This window comes from Danio rerio, chromosome 17 (assembly GCF_049306965.1).
Source record: "Danio rerio strain Tuebingen ecotype United States chromosome 17, GRCz12tu, whole genome shotgun sequence".
Lineage (NCBI taxonomy): Eukaryota > Metazoa > Chordata > Actinopteri > Cypriniformes > Danionidae > Danio > Danio rerio.
The window spans coordinates 32,353,816-32,378,594 of NC_133192.1; the positions used below are offsets into that span (position 1 = coordinate 32,353,816).

The 24,779-nt window shown below is 35.5% G+C and overlaps 2 protein-coding genes across 16 annotated transcripts in view; one reads left to right on the plus strand and one right to left on the minus strand.

Moving 5' to 3' along the window:
* The first annotated feature begins 3,306 nt into the window (after window positions 1–3,306).
* Window positions 3,307–9,807, plus strand: degs2 (delta(4)-desaturase, sphingolipid 2). The gene is given in 3 exon segments (NM_001163366.1): window positions 3,307–3,606; window positions 6,360–7,102; window positions 8,547–9,807. Coding segments are annotated over 3 exon segments (969 nt in total). The 5' UTR covers window positions 3,307–3,524; the 3' UTR covers window positions 8,691–9,807.
* evla (Enah/Vasp-like a) overlaps window positions 9,406–24,779 on the minus strand; it is a 76,586-nt gene continuing 61,212 nt past the window's right edge. For 4 of the 15 annotated variants that reach the window (XM_073927465.1, XM_073927464.1, XM_021467223.3 and 1 more), the window contains 11 exons: window positions 23,057–23,114; window positions 21,629–21,690; window positions 20,152–20,904; window positions 15,302–15,561; window positions 14,642–14,769; window positions 13,143–13,179; window positions 12,973–13,018; window positions 12,519–12,579; window positions 10,530–10,590; window positions 10,367–10,424; window positions 9,406–10,280 (listed from right to left, as the gene is read on the minus strand). In XM_073927465.1, the coding sequence (XP_073783566.1) occupies window positions 10,243–10,280; window positions 10,367–10,424; window positions 10,530–10,590; window positions 12,519–12,579; window positions 12,973–13,018; window positions 13,143–13,179; window positions 14,642–14,769; window positions 15,302–15,561; window positions 20,152–20,904; window positions 21,629–21,690; window positions 23,057–23,114 (1,562 nt within the window). In that variant the 3' untranslated portion in view covers window positions 9,406–10,242. 15 annotated transcript variants of the gene reach the window in all.

Sequence of the window (24,779 nt, forward strand, 5' to 3'; positions counted from 1 at the left end):
TACACATATTACATTTTATACACACATTACATGATATATTCTGTACATATACACTTGTATGATACATTTTATACATATACCCACACATTACATGATACATATACACATATTATATATATACACACATGATACATTCTGTACATATACACATGTTACATGATACATTTTACACATATACACGTTACATTTTATACATATACACACATGATACATATACACACATGAAACATTCTATACATATACACACATGTATGATACACTGTTGTCAAGGCTTGGGATAGAACCCGGTTCTCTGGCTTGAAAGGTGAGTGACTTACCCACTGACCCACTGGGGACTGAAGATGCGATGCAGTATATACATATACACACATGATATATTCTATACATAGACACAGTTACATGATACAATCTATACATATAGGCAAATGATACATTTTATACATATACACACATTACATGATACATTCTATACATATAAACACATTACATGATAAATTTTATACACACAAACACACAAGATAGATTCTATACATATACACACATTGCATGATACATTCTATACATATCCACACATTACATAATACATTCTATACATATAGGCAAATGATACATTTAATACATATACACACATTACATGATACATTCTACACAGATACACACATTACTTGATACATTTTATACATATACACGATACATACTATACATATAGACACATTACATGATACATTCTATACAAATACACAATTACATGATGCAATCTATACATATAGGCAAATGATATATTTTATACATACACACACATGATACATATACACACATTACATAATACATTCTATACATATACACATTCTATACATATACACACATTACATGATACATTCTATACACAATCTATACAAATAGGCAAATTATACATTTTATATACATTTATATACATGCTGCAGGAAATGAGTCTCCGCTGATGTCAAGAAGATGGCCAGAGAGGTTACTCCCCACCACAAGATACCTGTCTGCAAGGCTACATTTCTAAGTGTCCTTCGGAAGTTTATTCTTTAAATAGTTTCTGTGAATACCGAATGAGAGGATGATCAATTGCGCCTGGAAACGCAACTGGTGTGATTGGTTCTCTTTCAAATAATCTAGAAAAAAAACTTATGCTCATGCACCACACAGTCTTGCTGCTTTCAAGAGCCCCAGCACCGGTTGATTACGCTTTGACCATTCTTTGATCAGATTATTAATTGGACTAACGTTAACTGTGTGTGTGATCATCCTTTCATTATCGCACATGGTGTGTTTTTCACCTGCTTTCTTTTACTTACAGTCAGTTTTGTTAATATGGTTTTATAATCATTCTCTAACATAATATTGCTCAAACATGAGATTAGCTCCCTATTCATTTAACTGGTGATCTGGGACCTTCAGCCCAGACAGATTACTGTGCATATTTTAGGTAAATGACAATTATTACTTTTTTTAAATGTCACTTTTTTAAAGAAATGTTTTGTTAAATAAAAAGTATTAGTATACAGCTTGTCTTGACATATTTAAAATTTGTGGCTAAAAAATAATTATTATTTATGTTTGGTGTGGTCAGAGATACATTTGGTAAATCCTTTTTTTTGAGCCCTGAAAAGTGATGTGAAATAAAAGCTAATTGTAATTTGACACTATGAAACCATGACCCATTTGCTCATGCTGATTGAGCAAGCTCATATGCGACACACATAAAGTTAAATAAATGAGGAGGCATGTGGACATAACAAAATATAAATCAAGTAAATTTACCATGATAAAGTCAGATTTATGCATATTAAATATATTTTCCCAACAACATAATTGTGGCTAGTGAAATTGCTGAGTGGCTGGTAATGTTGCAAATCTACTATCCACAGTGGCTGGTGATCAAAAAAGTTCATGTCAAGCCCTGATTATTACAGTGAAATAATTTATTAAATATGACGGGACAAGGCGAGATTGTGTCACAGACTCGGTACAACAGAGACAAGAACTGTGACACCGCGGTTCCGCCCGCTTTGATCATACAGGTTTGATTTTCAGCAAACACCGTTGGAAGGAGCCGCCCTCCACTCTTTCTGTAACTAGCTACAAGTTGTTTATCTAACTAACTTAATCTTACTTATCAAACAAAACATTGATTCACTAGCTTTTCTTAAACGTATTACAGTAGTAGAATATAGCCTTAGGTGGATAAGGTGGAAAAAAAAAGTTGTTATGTTGCGTTGTGCACGTTCTGGCTAAAACTCAGAATCGTATTATTATTATTCAAACTTTGTATATATTATTCCATATATTTATGATGTATTGTTTTTTTTTTTTTACCAAATTAAGATGTTTGACAATGTTAAGATAAATTTGTTGCATTTTGGCATGGTTTTTGACTTATTTATGAGCTATTTATGGACATAAAATTAAATGAAAAATATCCTGGATTTGAAAATATTGTGTTCCTGGCCTTCACTGAGCTTAAGTAATAGTTTAATGTACAAAAATTGTGAATGAACTTGACTGTTGATGTCTTAAATAATAATGTCAAATAACCAACATTCCTCAAACTGGATATATCTCGTTTTGCAACGAAACTCTTTATATGTTTAAATCTGTTTTTCTCAGTGGGTTTTTTTTTATCATGTCTTAAAATACATTAAATCACACAATAACCACATTATTATTGTACAACACGTATGTCTGTCATTGAATGTGTGTGTGTGTGTTTATTTATTTACTTGTATTATTATTATTATTATTATTACATATTATAATACTAGACTATTATTTACTGTGTTTTTTAAATATGTGATCATTTTAATGTAAACTTTATAAATGCTTTTGCAATACATTTGTAAAACTTGTTATGCCAATAAAGCAGTTATTGAATTGTGTGTGTGTGTGTGTGTGTGTGTGTGAGAGAGAAARAGAGAGAGAGAGAGAGAGAGAGAGAGAGAGAGAGAGAGAGAGAGAGAGAGAGAGAGAGAGAGAGAGAGAGAGAGCATGAACGCCCCCGCGCGGTGATGTGAGGCAAACCTGTCTAGACCAGAATTACAGGACTGTGATATTGGACATTGCTGAAGTAAATTCAACTGCAAAAGTATAAACACACACACACACACACACACACACACACACACACACACACATATATATATATATATATATATATATATATATATATATATATATATATATATATATATATATATATATATATATATATATAAACATCCACTGCATATTACGACTATGTCCTCGCATTGAAGTCACGTAGCCAATCATTCCACTCTGAAGCGTTGTCAAGTAGACTGTACAACAGGCTGGGCTGCTCGCTGACTAACCCGATCTCGTTAGTTCACAAGGGTTTCGGTTGAAGTTAGTTACCGTTGGCAGTGCACTGACCTGACAGGCACACCTTCTTCCTCTCTTATCTAAGAGGGCGTGTCCGAAACGAGTCTAGTAAGCGAGGAATCACCTGAGCTCATTACAAGCAGCAACGCACAGGTGTCAAAATGGGCAAAGCAGCAGGACGCTGGGACTTTGAATGGGTGTATAATGAACAACCGCACACGTGGAGAAGAAAAGAAATATTGGGTAAGTTTCAAGTTATTGACAGAAATACACAATAAGTCAAACTAATTAAAACATGCTGATTAGATGTGATGTAATTTGGTTAACCGACTTATTTTAACTGAGTTTAAATATCCACTGAACCATCTGAGAGCGTGTTAGATTTTTTATCGTGATGCTAATATAAATAATACTCAAATGTCAGTTAAGCACTTTATCTTAGCACAATTAAGTGTCTTGTCACAAAACAAAACACTAATATTAAACGATGAATATGCTATTTAATGGATATAATTAGTAAAATCTTAGTTACTTCAAAAGCGTTTAATTTTGAACAACAACAACAACAACAACAACAACAACAACAACTACAGCGTTATTGCTCATTTTCGCCGGATGAAAGCGTGCGTCTTTAAGTTACAAGTCTGGGTGATCTCAGACAATGGCTTCAGGGGTGATAATTTGTAAAACGATTCCTGGCATCATAAGTGCGTCTTGTTTGGTAACAATTGTCTTGTGACCATAGTTCTAAAGATGTATGTCACGAGCTCAGTTGCCTTATAAAATACATTTATGAGCAGAGGCGGACTTAGTGCTTGGGGGCCCTAAGCAATTGCAGGTATGGGGCCCTTGCAGTTAAACTCAAAGCACTCTCTTTCTCTATAGATTTTTTTTTCTCTGTAGATTCTGGATTTATTTTTTTTAATTTTAATTTAATTTAATTTATTTTTTATATTTGGCAAATAAAGTCCATTGTACAAATATATTTTGAGTGGGACCTTTATATTTTAAATGTAAAAAAAAGTACAGTTATAGTAATTTGCGATTAGATTTTAATATTTGCATGTGCACTATGGAAGCAACGTTCCGCTATTCATGGGGGCCCCCTGTTTTGGAAATAAGTAATAAAAATGGGCTTAACCCTTTAACTGCCCCGAAAAAAAAAATGTAATGGCATTTTTTAACTCCTAATGTCATTAGTTAACACACTCTGCATTTTTTTGAACACATCCCATGTGTTGGTTTATTGTAAAGCACCTGAATTAATACATATACTATGAAAAATATGAAGTTTAAGACCAATTTATTCAAAAACAATCAAAACAAAATATTTTCAATACCAAGACATCTTTGTTTTGTTTTTTTCAGTATGCTTTAAAATATTTCAGATTCTCATTTCACATATTTGCTTGTTTGTTTGTTTTTACAATAAAACCAAAATTAAATGTACTAGAGCAACAGGGTTATGATTGTTTGATTTGTTTTTTTGTAAACCAGCAATGTTATATAGTGTAAACCTCTATTTAAAACAGACATTTTTTAAATTACTTTAACACTCGTTATTAAAAATGGTAAAAACATGATCAGCCATTTGGTAGACCAAGCAGTTAAAGGGTTTAAGGAGCGGACCATGATGAAATGACTAATTCTCCATCTGGAGCATCCAGCCCCTGACACAATCCCACCCCTCCACACCCCAAAAAAGCTAAACAAAACATGGGTAGGTTTACACCTGAACTCTTTAAATATTAATAATGTATTCTTCCATCATCTTCAGACTTTTCCAGACGGAATGTCGACACGGATACTATTTACAAAATATTACGTAGTATAGTATTACATTAATCCAAAAAAATGTGTATGAAAGAGTTCAAAACTGCTTGTTTTAAAGCAATTTTTACAACAACACTATCTAGGGTTGAACCGGCATCTGTCAGTGCAGTTTATGGTAATTTTATTTACACACTTTATGGCGTTTGGCTATTCATTACACAGGTGAACTTGCCCAGTGTTTAAAAGCGGTGCGTACACACTGTATTACCTCAGGCTCAAATATGACTCCCAGGAGCTGCAACAGGGGTTGTTCTTAATAAACCTGTTTGAGCGTTTCCGCGACAATAGGCAATGACGGGTGTGATCTTGCTCAGCAGATACTCAAGGAGCAGCAAACGGGGCATCCAAGTATCTCCACATGCATTTGTACATGAACATTATCAAACTTTAAAGCCTGGTGCTGTTGATGGCCACAGCTGTGCTTGTTTTGTATGGGCCATTTGTTTGACCAATATGTAAAAATTTAAAGGGGGAAACAAATACATGGATAATTTGACATCTGGAAGAAAAACCAGGAACATTTCTGTGTTTAATGATAATAATAATTTTCCTTCCTGGCTAATGTCATAATCAAAGAATGATTCACTTGCTAATACAAATTAGTAAAAAAAAAAATAGCAATGTGAACACTTTGCAAACAGACATTATTCAAATTGCATGAAAAAGTGTTATGGTAGATTTGCATCTGGGTCACATGTAATTTTACAGGTGAAAGTGGTCAGTGAGTCTCTTTGTGGAGCCTCTATGAAGAGATTCTATAGCAGAGGATGATGGGTAAACAGAGGGTTAGCTGGGCAAACAAATCTGCTAATTAAAAAAAACGCACTCTGCTAAGGGAAGGTCTCTCCCATGTGGGGAGGATTAGTAATTACCTAACTACCTATGCAACACTGCGCCTTAACATGTTTGGTTACCACTAGCAACTGTAATAATGTGATAATCTCTATTAATCCTTTAAGTATATACTCTCAAATTCGTTATTGCAAAAAAAAAAGTTATAATTAAATAAAGCATCCTATAGAAAATATTAATCTAAAAGAGTTGTGTGACGTGTACTCATTTATGCTGAACACTGTGTATACATGTATAAAAGTTAAATATTATTTTTCTCCTATTCAAAGTATTATTTTGAATTCTAAACATTTTGTTATCTCTCTCTCCAGCTAAGTATCCTGAAATCAAGTCTTTGATGGGTCATGACCCACAGCTGAAATGGGTGGTGTCAGGAATGGTACTCACTCAGCTCCTGGCGTGCTACATGGTCCATGAGCTCTCCTGGAAGTGGGTGTTGTTTTGGGCATATGCGTTTGGTGGTTGCATCAACCACTCTTTGACCTTAGCCATCCATGACATTTCTCACAATGTGGCCTTCGGCACAAAGAGGGCACGCTGGAACCGCTGGTTTGCCATGTTTGCCAATCTCCCCATTGGCCTGCCATATTCCGCATCCTTCAAGAAGTACCACATCGACCACCATCGCTATCTGGGTGGAGATGGCTTGGATGTGGATATTCCTACTGACCTCGAGGGCTGGTTCTTCTGCACTCCGGCCAGGAAGGTGCTCTGGCTGTTCCTCCAGCCTTTGTTCTATGCGCTCCGGCCACTGATCGTCAACCCAAAGCCCGTGACCAGGTTGGAGATGCTGAATGCAGCTGTACAGTTTGTGGTAGACATCATCATCTACTATTTTTGGGGTCTGAAGCCCATAGTCTATCTCATCTCTGGCTCTATACTGTGCATGGGCCTGCATCCAATCTCTGGACACTTCATTGCTGAGCACTACATGTTTACGAAAGGTCATGAAACGTACTCTTATTACGGCCCACTCAACTTGATAACCTTCAATGTGGGATACCATATGGAGCATCACGACTTTCCCAGCATTCCTGGAAGCAAATTACCTGAGGTACGATTTGGGCTTTATATCAATATTTTTATGGATGCATGGTAAGAAGTTGTAAATAATAAAGGTATAGTTCACCAATAACTGAAATTGTATCATCCTTTACTCACCATGCACTTGTTCCAACCATTTAAGTTTCTTTATTCTGTAAAACACAGACGATATTTTGAAAAATTCTTAACTTGTATTGTCTTTCATAGTGTTTGTTTTTCCTACTTTGGATGTCAATGGTTATTGGTTTTCAGCTTTCTTCTAATATGAATTAAGAAGCTCAAATATTTGGAACCACTTAGAGTAAATAGTGAGAGAAAGTTTTTGGTGAACTTTCCCTTTAATGGCAAATATTATTTATGATTATACAATATTTAAAAAAATATAACGTCCATATTTTCTTCCCAAACAGAATACAAAGAAACTTGCATTGACCTTTTATATTATGCACAATAAATTTAGTTTGTTGGATAAAGCAAAGGCAATCTTAATGCAATTGAGAAATGACAGCTAAATTAATTTCCACGTCTAACCAATAAAGTACAACCAAATATGGTACATTGCACATCCCTATTGACCTTTCATTTTCTCTGAGAGCCATTAACACAGCACCCTTTATCAACTACACACACAGTGCCTGCTTTTTATGAGCCTAAAAACAACATTTTTCACTTCTTTAAATGAGAAAAATTGTAGGTTTTACAGGATTTTTATAATGATTTCCAAGTCTTCGTAATGTAAGCTGAGAATTACTTGAAAGGTTACATTAGAAAGTGATTGCCACCTACTGGTCTACAATGCATGTGGTTTAATCATATTAACAAGCCCATGTGAATGAGAATAATTTTCAGAACACTAGTGTCTGTTTGCAAACTAAATAAAATAACCCTCAACACAAAATCCCTTTCGCTTTTACTACTTTGTTTTAGTGTAAATGCAAAGGTGGTCTATACTGTCAATAAAGTGCCATTACCAAGAAGAAACCCTATTTTTAATACACCTCAGGAAGTTTACTTTTCAGTCTACAGCTGAAGTGGAAATGTCATGGTAATGCCCTGCATTGATTCTGGCAGTTACTGATTAAGAGAAAGAATTTGACATTTAGTTCCATGAAACTAACAATGAATTCAAATATTTGCTTAATTTCCCCCTCAAATTACTACTTTGTCCATTTTAACTGTGTTAAGAGATTTTAGAACTCATAACTTCAGCATAAAAGAATCATGTCCTATCTTTAAACTGATTACCCATACAGTACATTTGTTTCTGTTAATGTTTAAACCTTGAAATAAGATATGACGACAGTCAGGAACCTGACCACCGCTCCACCCTCACTTTACACCTCAGCTGCTTTATTGTTCTTCATTCTTAAGACTTTATAGTTTGCATAATGCATTTCATTCCTAGACATTTCCCAATAAGTATTTGTTTATTTCTGGATTTTCTTTTTGTCCAGGTGAAGAGGATTGCAGCAGAGTACTATGACTCACTCCCTCAACACACGTCCTGGATGCGAGTTCTGTGGGACTTTGTATTTGATGACTCCATCGGCCCCTACGCCCGAATTAAGAGACAATACACACTTGGCAAAAAGGAATAAACTAGGTGTAAGACTACTAATCTAACCAAACATGCTACTGGGTATATACACAATATATTACACAAATCTGCAAATGAGACATAATTGCTATTTGCAGGCTCTTATTTGGGACTTATTCTAATCCATTCACAGTCGCTGCATTTCATTGCATCGCAACATCCTTACAATATCCAAAGATTAATTTCACACTATCGTGTTACAGTACATGATCTACTATTTGGGTGTATTAAAGCACTTCTCAAAATATGTGCATACACTCATTCATTCCTAAAACGTGAAACTTGATGTGCATCTTATCAAATACATGTACCAGGCCATTGCAGTTTTTGTTTGTATTGTCATTTATCACCACTCTGTTCTCTCAATTACTGCGTCTCAAGAAAAGAAGAGCCGAGATGGAATGGCGGACTTTAAAAAATGCCTTTATATCAGTGAGGCTTTTTTGAAAACAGAATGTTCAATTTTGTGCGCTTTTGTGACAAAGTTCATACTTTACGTTCTGTCGTTTGCACTGTGACAGTTTAACACTGAACATTATTGTGATGTTGTTGTAGAATATGTTTGTTTAGCTTAACTATTTCAATAAATCTCTTTCTTACAGCCTTACTCTGAAAGACAGTAGATTTCACAGGGGAGCAGAACTGTCTGTTTTAATATCTAATGAAAATATGAGTATTATTATTCATATTTAAAAAAAAATTGAACGAAACGAGACTTTATAAAAGGGGGAAAAGCTTTTAAACTTTTAATTACATCAATCTCACACTCTTACCACGTGTTTAATTCTCATTTCTGTGAAACATTAACATCAACTTAAAATCAGGATCAACCCAATTAAACCAAGATACATTGTACGTTCAAACAATTCATCCAATACTTTATGCCACTTCCAATAATTGCTCACATTTTCGTGTGTGTATATACTTCAATATTTCCATGTCCATCTCTTAAACTCATCGAAAGAGTATTTATAACCTTATTTATTCATACCAATGTAAAACACAATTCAAGTGAACTTCAGCAAAAAGGAAAAGAAAAAGTTGCTGGTCGTTCAGCACAAACGTGTCCAGCTTGTACTTAAAACCAAAGGATAAGAGGGGTAATATAAAATATAAAAGGCTGACAATAACTGTCGTGCAACTTTGTATCTCTCTTATTTAATATAATACAATAATAACAATGACCAAAGAAACAATATAAACTTAGAAAACAAAAATATCTTCATTAATTTCCAACTTGTTGACTTTAAAGACTTGAAAGAGCGAGAGCAGCAAGCTGCACAGTGGACTGTCTCAACGTTCATACTGGAGGAAATAGAAAATTCAGTGAGAAGGTCTATATTTCCATCTGCTCGTTCATTCATACACAGTCACTCACTTTCCTCAGCTTTTCTTTTGTCCTTCTTGGTAATGCCTTGTGTCTGTGCAACATTTCTGCAACTGAGGTCTCCGTCCCGTTGCAGACATGTTGTCAGAATTGTTTCACGTGCGCTTTCTTGTACTTCCCCGAACCTTCAGCCATTATCAGTCGTCGTCGTTGACATTTCATAAAACTATGTGGAGCCAATTCTCAGCAGTTCCCTTCTAATGGCTAAAAAAAAAAAAGATAACATTGTTAACATTTGCAAGATATGAAAAACTTTTTTTTTTAATAATCCTGGATTCCTCAAAACCTACCATCAATTATTTCCTCTTTTACTTTCTGCAATTCACGAACGACCTCCTCCAAGATCTCCTTGTGAACGCAACAGATTTTATCACTGTTAGCCAACCAGTCCGTTCTCATTTTTTTCCAGCGCAATACACAGTACAGTAGTAAAGCATGATATTCTCAACCAACCTGTTTCATTCTGTCAAAGTCGAATGACTCTGCGTCACTGGTGCTTCCGAGTGGTTTTGCCCTGTACAGTGTTCATCAAAAATATTTAAGCGTCAAGAGTTCACACTTCGATATTGCTTATTAATAATAGCAGGTTTAGCATGCTGTCAAGGGAGAGAAAACCCTGAGCTCTGAGACGTCTGGTCAATGAACATGTACGGGGATATGAGTTAGTTCTCGAGAGCTCTCCCTGGAGATGGGGTGGATTCTTAAAAAATGATAAGGGAGTAATGCTAGACGGGCTATTTAAAGTGAGTTTGGAATAATCCGATTGGCAAACTAATGATTACAGATGAGAGGCCAGCCACGATCAATCAGATCAAGTGCTCCTCTCAAAATTAGTTTGTGAAACTTCACGCGAATGATCAAATATTTACCTGCAAGTCAAGCTTAAACTTCTAGATAAAGTAACTATTAACTTTTTGATGTTTACTGATGTAATCTCAGAAGCTGTTCAAATGACATTAAAAAGGTTTCATGCATTATAGTTTTTAATGCCAATTTTAATGACTGTGGTGTTTTGGGGGCTTAAAAAGCTTAATTGTGAAAACGTTTCTGAAACAAATTGCTAATAGGAAAAATTCACAATAAAAAATTAATAACAAAAAAGTATCCAAAATCAAAACAAATCTGCTGCTTCTGTGAATAGAGACATCAGCCTTTAACTTGAAAAGTTTTTGTCATTAACATCAGTCATATTTATATAAAATATACATTTTGTGTCAGTATAATAATGGCACATTTGAGCAGCATTAGTAAACTTTTCACAAGACTTGACGTGTTTAACGGTCATTATAATGTTAAATCCTTGAAAGTGTATAATATTTAGATAAAAAAAACTGCATCAATATATGCATTTATGCATGCATTATCTCATTTTTGTTTCTAATTACACATTTAAAAAAAAAAATTACCGCTTATGCACGGTGTTTCTAATGCAGCGTCTATGGGGCTTAAAGTTTTTCTGAAAGTCTTGATAACACCATCATGAATTTTTTCTTTTATTATTTCAACAAATGGGACTGTAAAAAAATGTATTGCACTCTCCCATTGACTGCACCGTAAGTTTACCCAACTATGGCGACTTCTGCTGCTAAGAAACCCTGAAATGTGAAAAGGGTTCATCATAATTTTTTAATGATATGAAACATCCAGTTTTTTCTATTTAGAATGTGTTTTTTTTAAAGTTTTTATAAGAATTCTGTAAAAAATGTTATTGTATTTATTTTTGTATGTTATTATTTAGGGAGCATTTATGAAGAAGAGATCTGACAAGAGTCCGCTGCACACAATTTCATAAATGTCACATCTGGAGGAGAAATACATACTCATTCGTATTTTTCACACAAACATTTTTGTGAAAAGATCATACAACAAACTCAGAATAGTTTTTGCACAGCATCAATGAGGCCTTGTATGTGCAAATCCTTATTGTGTTTCTTTAGACACCAACTACTGGCCTGACAAACATGTTATAGCAATTTTAGTCATTTTGCCAAATCTGCGTGAACGGATTTTAACAGCGTTTTCCTTGTAGAGCAGAGCCGCAGAGGAAATGTTTTCTGATATTAGTACATTGTTGTCATAAATGTAGCCTCGTATAGGCTCATTTTCAGAGTTATTTTCTCTGTGTTTACCCTAAACATAACACCTATACTTTTCTAGTCGTCTGAGAGCAAGCAAAACCGGCTTTGTTTGGATTTAGGTCATTGCAGGCTCATGTTGCATGGGTTTTACTATGGCCTTAACATGACCATTTGTACAGCCAACCAAGACATTTAGAGAAAACCTAGGCTGGATTAAATCTGTTATTTCACTGCGATCCATCAAGGAATGCTTTAACAAATGGCAGTATTATAAAAAGAAACATCAAAAGCCAGAACACAAAGAACTCACTGAACAGGGTCAAGAATGTGATGTTTACTGAAGCATAAATCTGTGAAAACATACCTTGACACAGCTGAAGACTTGTCTGCAGAGTTCGCCCGTTCCCATGGCTTTTTTACTGGATCTGAGAATCAATATTTACATAAAGGATGATGCATCTGCTCTACGACATTGAATACAACTTGGAATTTACCTTAAAAACTTTTTTAGTTTTACTAATTTATAGTATTTTAATTTTGTAATGTATATTTTGAATAATAAGTTTGCAGTAGTTTGTAAAATAATTATGCAGCATTGTTAATAACAACAACAACAACAACAACAACAAAACAATGAATATCATGCATTAATATGTTCAACAAACATGTTTTGGGCAGACTGAAAACGCAAACTTTGAAAAATAAGATATAATATTATTGTTTCACTATTTTTTAAAGCATTAGTGAAGATACTTATTTTTAAAATTTTAGAAACAGTACTATACATTTAATGTAGTAAAAAAGAAAGAAACAAACACCTGAGTTTTGTCCACGGGAGGAAGAAGGGGATCCATTAGACTCTTCCTGCAAGAGAGATATACAGTACAACACTAATGAGATGTGATATAACACACAACAAACATAAAAAACTTATATGAACAGCATGTGTGTGTATTTTTTTTTGACAAATAATATACAAAAGTCCTACATTTTGACTGTCTTCTGGTTTCTCTGAGGCCTTCCTCCTACAGAACAACCATAGTAAACAATCAAACTTTTGTATAACCACAAACCACAGATCAAATGATACAGATCACAGATAGCAGGGCTGCAGGGAAATCTCCCATTGCGAAAATTAAGTTTTTCTGCAAAATATATTAAGATGAATACAATTTCACCAGATAATTTGAATAGCCTAATTTGACAAGAATTCATATGTTTAAACTCATTGGCATTAGTAAGGAGTGCATCTGTATTAAATTCCATAAACAAAAGCACAGGTAAAAGAAGATAAGATAAACAAAAATGATCAAGTGAAACAAACAGTGTGCTTTATGGTTTTCTGGGGAGTGGGAACTGTAAAATAAAACGGTATAATCTTCATTGTATAAATTACTCTATAAAATGAATCTTTATTAGAATTAAACTGTTACATTTATTGTGTTTTAGAAACTCTTAAAATGCTCACATGCATTAAAGGGGTGGTCCACTACGATATCATATTTTAAACTTTAGTTGATGTGTAATGTATCTGTATGAACATACACAACATCTCTAAATGTAATGCAAAGGGAGACACTAGCTTTTACAGAGTTAGCTTAGCAAAGCCTACAGCGAACAAAGTTTGGGGAATACATCCGGGTTAGTGAAATCACAAACGCTTCAGGTTACACGTATTCACCACAAGCTTACACCCTGTGCAGCAAAGGGGAGTGGCCAGAGGTGCTGTAATGTAGCAGAGAAAGCTAAAATGCCATCCAAACGCTGCTATTTCCACAGATCTTCTTCGGTTTCTGTATTTGGGCTTCCAAAGGACATGACACACAGAGAGAAGTGCTTACAATTTAATTTTAATTATGTTCCAGAGAATTATAAAAATATATAGCTAGCATTTGACAAAGGACAGCTTCCAGAACCGCTCCCAGTTCAGTACTGAAACTCCTCAGAGGAGCAGCTTCAACCATAATAGATGAAGCAGTGGATTATGAGCCACAACCTGGAAGTATTTTTATTTGTTAAAATTGATCTATTACTTGCATAGTTTCTAGTGTAAACAACTTTCAGAGTGACTAGGAAATATGTAGTTTTGATGTTAGCCGAGTAGCTGTATATAATAAAGTAAGATATATGAAAAAATAATGTAGTTTTTTACAAATGTAGCATGAAAACACATGACTTTGCATCTTATAAACACAACCAAGCTTTAAAATTACACAAAAAAGTCACCACCCCTTTAATAAACACATGCAAAATATATTATAATTTGATTTCATTATTTATTATTATTTGACTCTATCATGATTAGACTCCGTAGTGACTCTACAACTCCTATGTGTTCTGCACTGTGGCCAATTTTAATCCCAACTTAACATAGCACATAACTTGATGCTACTATTGCAGATGCACACATCACAATGTCAATGTTGAAACAGAATATCATGCAGCCAGAACACATAGTATGAAAACAGGACATGGATTAAGTCAGACCTCCTTGCTAAAAGGGCGTTCATCTCCTGCATTAAACCTTCTCCACCTCCACCACTGCCACCGCTGGAGCGACTGGCATCGTTCTTACTGTTGCTACTGTTGTTGCTGCTGCTGCTGCTTTCTTCTGGCTGGAGGAGATCAAACATTAAACAATCAATCAGCCATAAAGATCAGAGTTTCTACAGGTTTCATCAAGTCAAATTTAAGACTTTTTAAGAGCTTTTTATGATGGCTATGAATGAACTTTTAGACATAGACAAGGCTAAACGCCAAGGATTTTTTCTAATGGCCCAGTTAAAACATAAAAAATGTTCTTGAAAGGAAGATAAATAAACCATATTGGTAAGTAGAGTTAATAAATAAACTTTTGTTAAAACTTTTACTGAGCTGAAATGTCAGTGATCGGATGGGTGTTGGCTTGATTGGGTAGCTTTACACGGACAATGAAAAATTAAACCTGTTTAAAATTATTTAAGACCAACAACAGTAAATTTAGGACTTTTTGAGGGCAAAAAATTAGTTTTTGATATTTTTAAAAGTCTTTTTAAGACCTCTTGGATAAGACCTCTGAAATATACTCACAACTTATCACCTTAAAGATTATCACACCTACTGCTAAAACAATTATTGACGTTTGGGGAAAGAATGTGCCGCTCTCACCCGCTGAACTTTACGTAGCTTGGCACCGGCTAGTGCTGCGGCCAGACCTGACGGAGCAGGACCTCCACCAGCCGGCAGTGGAGGTGGCGTTGGAGGGGGTCCTGTGACAGGCGGCGGTGGTCCAGGTGGAGGCGGACCAGGCGGAGGTGGACCGGGAGGGGGCGGCGGGGCTGGTGGTCCCACCATGGATGCTGAGGTAGGGGGGTGAACAGGAGGGGCGGCAGAGAGCATAGAGGGATGACCTGGTGGGACGGGAGGACCTGCTGAAAGAATGGAAAGAAACACTGTTGTATTGTAGACTTAGGGGTTAGTTATTAAAATGCAGAAATGAAATTCACTGGAACAAGGAACATTTGTGTTGACTTAAAGGTGAAGTGTGTATGTTGTGTGATAGGAACCAGAACTGCAAACAGGTTTACAGGACTCTCACTCTGTCTGCTACTAGTCGAGTAAATGGATAGACCCGCCCTAGACTCACACCATCGATTCAGGAAGTATTGCAGAGTGGCTGGTTGGGATGATCAAACAAACACTGCAAATGTTTTGATTGCACTACAGTGTGTTTAGTTTCTGGGAAATCATACTAATAAGGGCTCAGCAGTAAGAACTTTTTATTTTTCTGCCGGCTTAGTAGAAACTAAGTCAAGAATGAACATTTACATCAAAACATTTCTGAGTTTCTTTCTTCTGTTAAACACAGAAGTGGGTATTTAGGAAAATGTTAAAACCTGTAGCCACTGACTTCCACTGTAAGAAAAACAAATACTATGAATATTAATGGTTACAGGTTTCCTGATTTCATCAGAACATCTCTATTTGTGTTAATCAGAAGAAGGAATCTCAACCAGGTTTATGAAAAGTGAGGATTGAGTAAATGATGATAGATCTTTTAGTTTTGGGATCCTTTTAACTGAACTAATGTTTGTTCTTAAAAAAAAATAATGAATATGTATTTTTGACAGCATATTTTTTTGTCAAATGTGATTAGGTATAAATAATTTAAAATATTTAATTTTAAATAATGTTTTCTTTAAAATGTGTATCTTATTATATACACTGTTCAAAAGTGTCGAGTCTGTAAGAGTTGTAAGAAATTAATGTTTTTTTTTCGGCAAGGATGATTTAAAATTGATTTAAAGTGTCAGCAAATACATTTTTTTTTATATACAAATGATTGTAAATTTGAAAGGAAATGACTTTCTCTTCATCAATGGGTCTTGAACAAAAATATTTAAAATAGCAGCACAATTTTTTATCATGATCAAATTAAGAAACGTTTAACATCATATTAAAATGATTTCTGAAGGACAATGTGACATTAGTTGTTTCCATCCAAAGATGCAAATTAAATTTATGTGCAAATCTGGAATATCGCTTAAAAGATGTGCAAATGAAGCAGCGTTTCCATCCAATGAGTCAAAGAGATAAAAATAGTCACTTCCTGATTAACTGGAACCAAATTTTAAAAGTAAAAACCAAATTTGCAGTGGAGAAGCTGCGTGAATCTTTTCCTTATTTATTAAATTACTTGCCCCTCTGAAGACAATGCTGACACGCATTTTAAAGACATGAGACCCTGAGCAAAGATGCTCTTGACAGTTCTGAAGGTAATTTATAATATAAAAACACTAATGCTGAACTGGTTAAAGCATTTTAAAATGACCAAAACAACATTTCAGATGTTTTACAATGTGCTCAGCCTGCTGGTTTGTCCATTCACACATATTTTTATCACATAATGTCTTATAACAAAATCACATGACCTTTTTAATGTGCATACTGGAATTTGTTTGGTAAACATAATACCATCGTAGTGTGTAGAACATATTTTTTTGTCAAATAAAAAGTTTATCTTACTTAAGTATGTGTACATGTTTTTAATGCACATTTTCAAAATTGATGCATATCTTGGCATTTCCATCAACTGTTTTATGTGCATACTCAAAATGCACACAAAAAATAGGTGGATAGAAACATAGCTACTGAAGTCATAAGTAATGATTGCTGAAAGTTAATTTTTCACAGAAATAATTTTTTTTTTCTATATTATATAACAGTAATAATCATTTACAAATAATATTTGTACTGTATTTTTGATCAAATAAGTACAGACTTGGTAAGAATAAGAGAATCTTTATGGGGAAAAACCCAAAACATCTGCATGGTGATATGTGTGTATATATATATATATATATATATATATATATATATATATATATATATATATATATATATATATATATATATATTGAAAAAGTGTTTATGAATTTACATAATGATTTTGTGTATATATATATATATATATATATATATATATATATATATATATATATATATATATATATATATATATATATATATATATATATGTATATATATATACACACAAAATCATTATGTAAATTCATAAACACTTTTTCTAGAAAAAAAAAATTGCATAGAATGCGAAACATTATCAATTGCCTTTTAGTTCTTGCATACTCCAAGGCATTAAGCAAATTTGACAAAGCCTCATCCATGTTAGCCAGCTAGATGGTGTTATCTTAGTGACAAACTGCCTGGATTTGCATTACAACACATCACAGAAAACCAAGCATTCAAACTTGCAAAGTAAATGTTCAAGATCAATGAACATTCAGTGCTGCAAGGTCTATAGGCCACTGTATCTATTGCCTTTTTCTGATCTTTCATTCAAATATTGTAAAATGACTTTGGGACAGTAGGTGGTATTTGTGGTAAAAAGTTCGTTTTGGTAATCTTTAATCAATATCTGACTATTTGTTTCTGCATTTGGAGTGTTGGTGCTTGTGTTGACATTAGTTTGAAGGCTTCTGCCACAATATTCTTGCCCCTACCAGCATGTAATGATTTTGCCAAGAACAAAAAACAGCATTTTTGTTCATACCTGTTCCCTACCTGTAAACCCAACCATAACTGTAATTTTTCCCCAAAATCAGAGAGGAATAATAGTATATCAGGATAACACTTGTGTACACTGTAAAAAAATATATGATCAACTAGTCCTGTAGGCATATGTTTTTAGGTCATTGTAACTTATTGAACTAAGGTAGTCATGTTTTCTAACTTCATTTTCTAAGTTGTGCAAACTGTTTTAAGTCAGTTTAACATAATACAGGTTCAATGACTCATAAGGTTAATTTGATTCAGCTTAAAAATTTAAGGCAACAAGGATTTTTTTGCAGAAACCTAACCGTAAGCCTAAACATTAATCAAATCACTTAATTCTGATTGGCTGATGGGAATTTTGTTCAAGGATCAACATAGATATTAATCCAGGAACATATCCTACTTGGAGAAATCAGGTTGGTGCCTTTTACCATTAGTTTGCTATGAGTGAATGATGTGCAAAAAGAAAGTGCCGCTTTCTACTCAATATTCTTTTCAGATGAAAGTACATGAACATGCTGAAATAAAAGTCTCAGCATCTTCCAGTTCATGTGGACATTAAAGGGGTGGTCCAGAGTGTATTTTTAAGGCTTGGTTGTGTTTATAAGTTGCAAAGCAATGTGTGCTCATGCTACATTTGTGAAAAATCACGTTATTTTTTTTATATACATTACGCTGATTATATACTGCTACTCCGCTAACATGAAAACGACTGTCATATTTCCTAGTTCCTCTGAAAGGCCCACCCTCAAGAGGCTCTGATTGGTCAGCTAACATAATGTGCTGTGATTCGTTATATGTCTCCTTCTCATATCTTTTGCTAGTTGGTTATTTCAGATGTAGAACTCACAGTAAGATGCCGTATAGAGAGACACTGCAGCTGAAGATTGTGGCTGTTTACAGGGGTTTGACTGATAAATATGAGTGCCAAGCAGCATTTCATGCATGTAATTGATAAATTTTAACACATAAAAATACATACAAGTTGTGGCTCACAATCCACAGCTTCGTCTATTATGGTTGGAGCTGCTCCTTTTAAGAGTTTTTAGCCAAATCCAGCTCTGAACTGGGAGAGATTCTGGAAGCTGTCCTTTGTCAAATGCTAGCTGTATATTTTATTATAATTCTCTGGAACATAAATGAAATTAAACTGTAAGCACTTCTATCTTTGTGTACTGTCCTTCAGAAGTCCAAATACAGAAACAGAACAAGCTCTGTGGAAATAGCAGCATTTTGGACGACATTCTAACTTTCCATGCTATAACATTACAGCGCCTCTAGCCAAGCCCCTTCACTGCACAGGGTGTGCGCGCGAGGTGAATGCATGTAACCTGAAGTGTTTGTGATCTCACTAACTCGAATGTATTTTTTGTAGTCCCTAAATTTAGTTCGCTGTAGGCTTTTCTAAGCTAACTCTGTAAAAGCCAATGTCTCTAACTAACTTTGAGAATATTACATTCAGAAATGTTGTTTGTTCACACAGCTACATTACACATCAACTAAAGTTTAAAGTATGATATCGTTGTGGACCACCCCTTTAAAACTGATTCATTCAAAGAGAAAAAGCCAATACGATCAAACATAAAACCAGGGATTAGTGTAAAGTGTGATGCAACTCTTAACAAATCACTTTTGAGCAAACACACATGAACATCACTGCAATGTACATGTATGTTTACTCATAAAATCTTAAATCATCCTTCCTCTATTCAAGAAAAGAATGACGGCAACTTTTGAATTAGCTTCTGTGATTCTGCGGCATGACACATACAAAAGTCAACAGCATCCCTAACAATGCAGACAGGCCAGTATTTGCATATGATTTTAATACAAAGATTGTCCTGTTCCCTTTTGAGATTAGCATATCATCGGCTCAGGTAAACTCAAAGGATGTGAGAAAGTCTTACGAAGAAAGTGCAAATCGGGGCAGCTGAAATACTTACTGCTGGCTGCTGCTGCATTCTGATAAACTGGTGAGGGAGACGTCTTGGGCGTGGTGTGAGAGGTGGGCGTGGTTTCAAAAGGGGGTGTGGTCTGGTATAGCTGCTGTGGGTGGAGGCCGGGGCCTTGGACTGGCTGGCCAATGAGAGGTGGAAGGGGGCAAGACGATTCTTGTATGGGATAATGTGGGTGCAGAGGACCTCCAGAAGGGCTTTGATACGGGTAACACTCCTCCGCCTGGCCATTGGACGACTGCTGGAGGTGCATTATTGGGTCCAGGTGGGATGTGTTAGAGGGAGCTTTGGGGCCATTATTTAGGGGTGGCAGGGGAAGGGCGACAGGCAGGCCAGGTTGCTTGACTGCCATTACAACTGGGGGCGATGCAGCGGGTAAGGGGGCATACATGTGGGCAGAGGACCAAGTGGCGTGTTTGAGGTCCTGCTGGGATGTTGGAGGGGAAAGAGGGATTTGTTTGATGTTGCGAGGTGGAGGGACCACCCCTTGCTGCACAGGGGAGAAAGCAGAAGCCAGAGAGGTGGATAGCTGGGAAAGCTGCTGGGCCTTTTTTTGAGGCGAGTCCACCATGTGGTAACCACCCTCCTGGAGAGGAGGGATGGCGGTATGGGCGGAGGATGCAGCAGGGTTAAGGTGAGCATAGGAAGGGGGCAGAGTGTTAGCCCGATATTGTCTGAGGTCATGCAGAGAGGTTTCGGACTGAGAAGCAGATGCTGACACTTTAAACTGAAGGGTGGAGACTGAGAAACAGAGAAAGAGACAAAACGGTTCAACACAAATGACAAACGAAAAGAGAGAAACGTGAGAGTGATGAAAATCAGGCATCAAAGTGTACAAAGGAAACTCAAAAAAGATGAAATAGGAGCAAAATATATGACTTTTTTAAAAAGCATGTCACATCATATGCCTTGCAAACAGGTGAATCTCACAAAAACTGTTTATTCAAACCATTATTCATAATCAGTGTCAAACTTGTGAGCATATTTTATAGTTATTCTTAAAGGTAATTGTCAAATACTCTGAAATAATCATAATTTACTCAAACCCATACCAAACCAATCCAGTAAATCCAGATCAATTTCAGGAGAAATAAAGAATTTTCAGGTTGCTAAACAATTCCTTTTTTTTATTTGAGGAAGAAATATCATTTCCACATGTATTTAAGACATTTCATGAGATTCACCAAAACAAAACTTACAAATATGAAAGATGGCTATCTCAGCTGAACTGATAAATGCTTAAGCAGAAACAGAAAGAGAGCATGTGTTTATGAGAGGGGATGGACAGTGTGAGCTGTTTGGACAGGGGATCTGTTTTGTGGCCAGAAAATTTGATATTCCTCAATGTTAACACTTCAGCAGACAATGAAGTCTGTAGGGTTATTCTCTGAGTGGTTGTGTGTGTGTATTTGAGAGTATGTAGTCTCATATCACACTGCACAGGGGTGCAGCATCTTCAGTCTACCTGCAGAGCCAGATGTTCGTCGTTCACGTTCCATCTGCATCTGATGCTGGTCCATCATTTGCCTAGAAATAAACAATTACTTGCGTTAAAGTTAGGCTAAATTAATTATCTCTTAGTCCTCTGTATGTTTCTGCTTACTGACACAAAAGCACGCTCATTGCAAAGTTTACATTGATGTTTCCATTTAAGCTCACATTCACACATGATCTTGAATGAATTTCTTTTCACTGTGTTTAACCCCATTTTACCCCATGTAGAGAAACGTTTCCCACCTGCAATTTAGAGGCAGAATTGAAACCGTTCTTTAAACAACCTTTTTATTCAGTTTTAACTTAAACATGTACCATGCAAAATGATGCAATGATATAACTGATATGCATATCATGTCCATCATATTCATTCGAGTGGAAAGATTTTTAGTCCAAAAAAGTCCATTCATAAACTTGATAGTGAAACAGCTATATACAAATCATATATACAGTATATATATACAGTATATATATACAGTATACACACACACACACACACACACACACACACACACACACACACACACACACACACACACACACACACACACACACACACACATATACACATTATATATACACATCATACAAATGATTTAATATTATATTAGTCTTCATTTGCTGGATTCATCCAATCAATGACACTGACACACACAGCAAATGATTTAAAAAGTGTGTTAATCCAGTGTTTAGTAGTGTACTGTACAATGTGAAGCGTCAGTTTATAGATGTGCTGAATTAATTGATAACCTTGGGTAAGTACGATCAGTGTAAAATATAAAGCAAGGTACCTAAGGTATTTGTTTACCTGATCTCATCATTTACTATTTCAAACATGAAAACCCCTAATGAGTTTAAAAATGCCAGACTGCTGCTCGTCATCTGACCACTAGATGGCACAATCTTATCTAAACTTATGTTTTGACAGCAGTCATGACCATCTTCATGACAGCAAATATGTGAACATTTCAAGTTTAAAATAAATCACATTCAATTCATCCAATTCATATGAACTAATTTCCTTAACACTTCTGACTGGCTTTTAGAAAGTCCTGTAAACTCATGTCATTGGTTAAGCCACTGTATCTTAGACTTTACAGACCTGAAACTTGCCTATAGCACTTATTCATTGTTGCTCTTATAGTTGTGTAAATTGCATCCTTGTCCTCATTTGTAAGTCGCTTTGGATAAAAGCGTCTGCTAAATGACTAAATGTAAATGTATCTGTAAAGTGTCACAGAGAAACTGAACCTTTCAAGGGAGTCATAAAACAGCATTATATAACCTGAAAAATCAGAAATAGTCTGTAATTCAGGCCAATGCCCAATGTTTTAAAGCTTGATAAAAGTGTGACAGATGCCTCAAAAAAAGCTAATGTCATCAGAGACTCTCTTCGCACCTCCTTTGAGCCTCGCCATCATCTGTCACCGGTCCGTTCTGACGATGTGCTCCTGGACCTGAAAAAAAAAAAGAAGAATGTTTAAATGTAACTGTCTTCAGGACCTTTCCCACTACTGGGATGGGACTAGAAAGGTCTTCAGCTGCATAAATATATGCCAGAATAGTTGGCGGATCATTCCACTTTGATAACCCCTGATAATTAAAGGACTAATGCCGAGTTCAGACTGCATGATTTTCAAAGTAGTCCTGTCATGGATGTTTTCATACACTGCATGATTATCTGGGGTAGCCTTCTATCGGTGCTGTGTTTACACTGTAGGATGGATCAGCGAATGGTGGTTTCACACTACATGACTTTAAAATAGGAAGAATCGCCAACAACATTGTACAAACTACGTCTCACAATGGGTGACATGGGTGCTCCTGCAAAATTTCCACTACTTTTTCCTCCTTTTTTTGGGGCCAAATAAACTAAAAATTTGTGCTTTTAACTTCTCCCCCAGCCTCCTGCTGGCCTGTAGGTATCCATACTAGTGGAGGCTGCTCTTTTATTGGCTGTAGGTAATCCCTGATGTTATTTTCAATCAGAACATATTTTACACAGCATGATTTGAATCACCGACAGCTCCAGATATTTACTACGGCAAATATCTCACGGGTGTCGGCGACTCATCTGCGATTCTCTCAGGTCAGATCTTTGATAGTGCATACTGTGTGATTGTTATTCACGTGAACAAGCACAGATATGCCTGTGTTTTCAGGCATTTGTCTGTGATTTTTCAAAACCTGTCGGCGAGTCAAAATCTGGGCTAAAACCATGCTGTCTGAACTTAAGGAAAATGCTGTCTGGCATAAGGAAAATGAATGAATGAATGTCTAACAGGAGATGTAAAACAGGATTTAGTTTACCTTAAAGTTCCCTGATGCTGTTTTAATGGTTCCTTTAAGGTCTGTTTTGTTGTTCTTTTGTAAGCTTTTCTACTTATAAAGTGGAGAAACAATCTTTCTTTTAAAACTTCTCCTTTTCTAAGACCTACAGTACTCTGCTCTGATTGGTCTTCTCAATCCGTTTAGATTGGTCTAAAGCAGAGTTGCCCAAAATAAGGCCCGCGGGCCAAAGTTGGCTGATGTAACCTTTAATTTGGCCCACCATCCCATCTGAGAGAAGAAGTGAGTGTGATGGGGAGGGTTGAGGTGAATGCTTTTAACACAGAGATCCTCATTTTTAATTTGACGTAACCTTTTTTGTTTGTTTTATTACTGAGCTAAAAAGCCAACTGACATTAAATGTTTCATTTAAATGTTGTAAATGAATCAGATTTTTAAGAAATGTAAATACTGTCACTCGATGGGTAGAGGACAATGCACAAAACAACGACAAGCAAATCAAGGCAAAAACTAGTGCAATTCTGTTTTCAATTAGATTATTTTGCTTTTTATTGTAATAAGTGCATTATTAAATGTAAAAAAAACTGTATTAGTTAATATAAAGCAGTGTTTTCTAGTCATTTCTAAACATTATTAAATAAACTAGGAAATTACCCATGGCAACTTTATTTACCTTCGACCCACTAGCCTCAATCAGGTTTGGATTTTGGCTCTTCTTAAGAAAAAGTTCAGGCACCCCTGGTCAAAAGCTTACCACACTAGTCAGAAACCAAACACACAACACTGTTTTTAAATTTAAATTTCAGCTCCAAAGACTTCCAGTATCCTAAGAA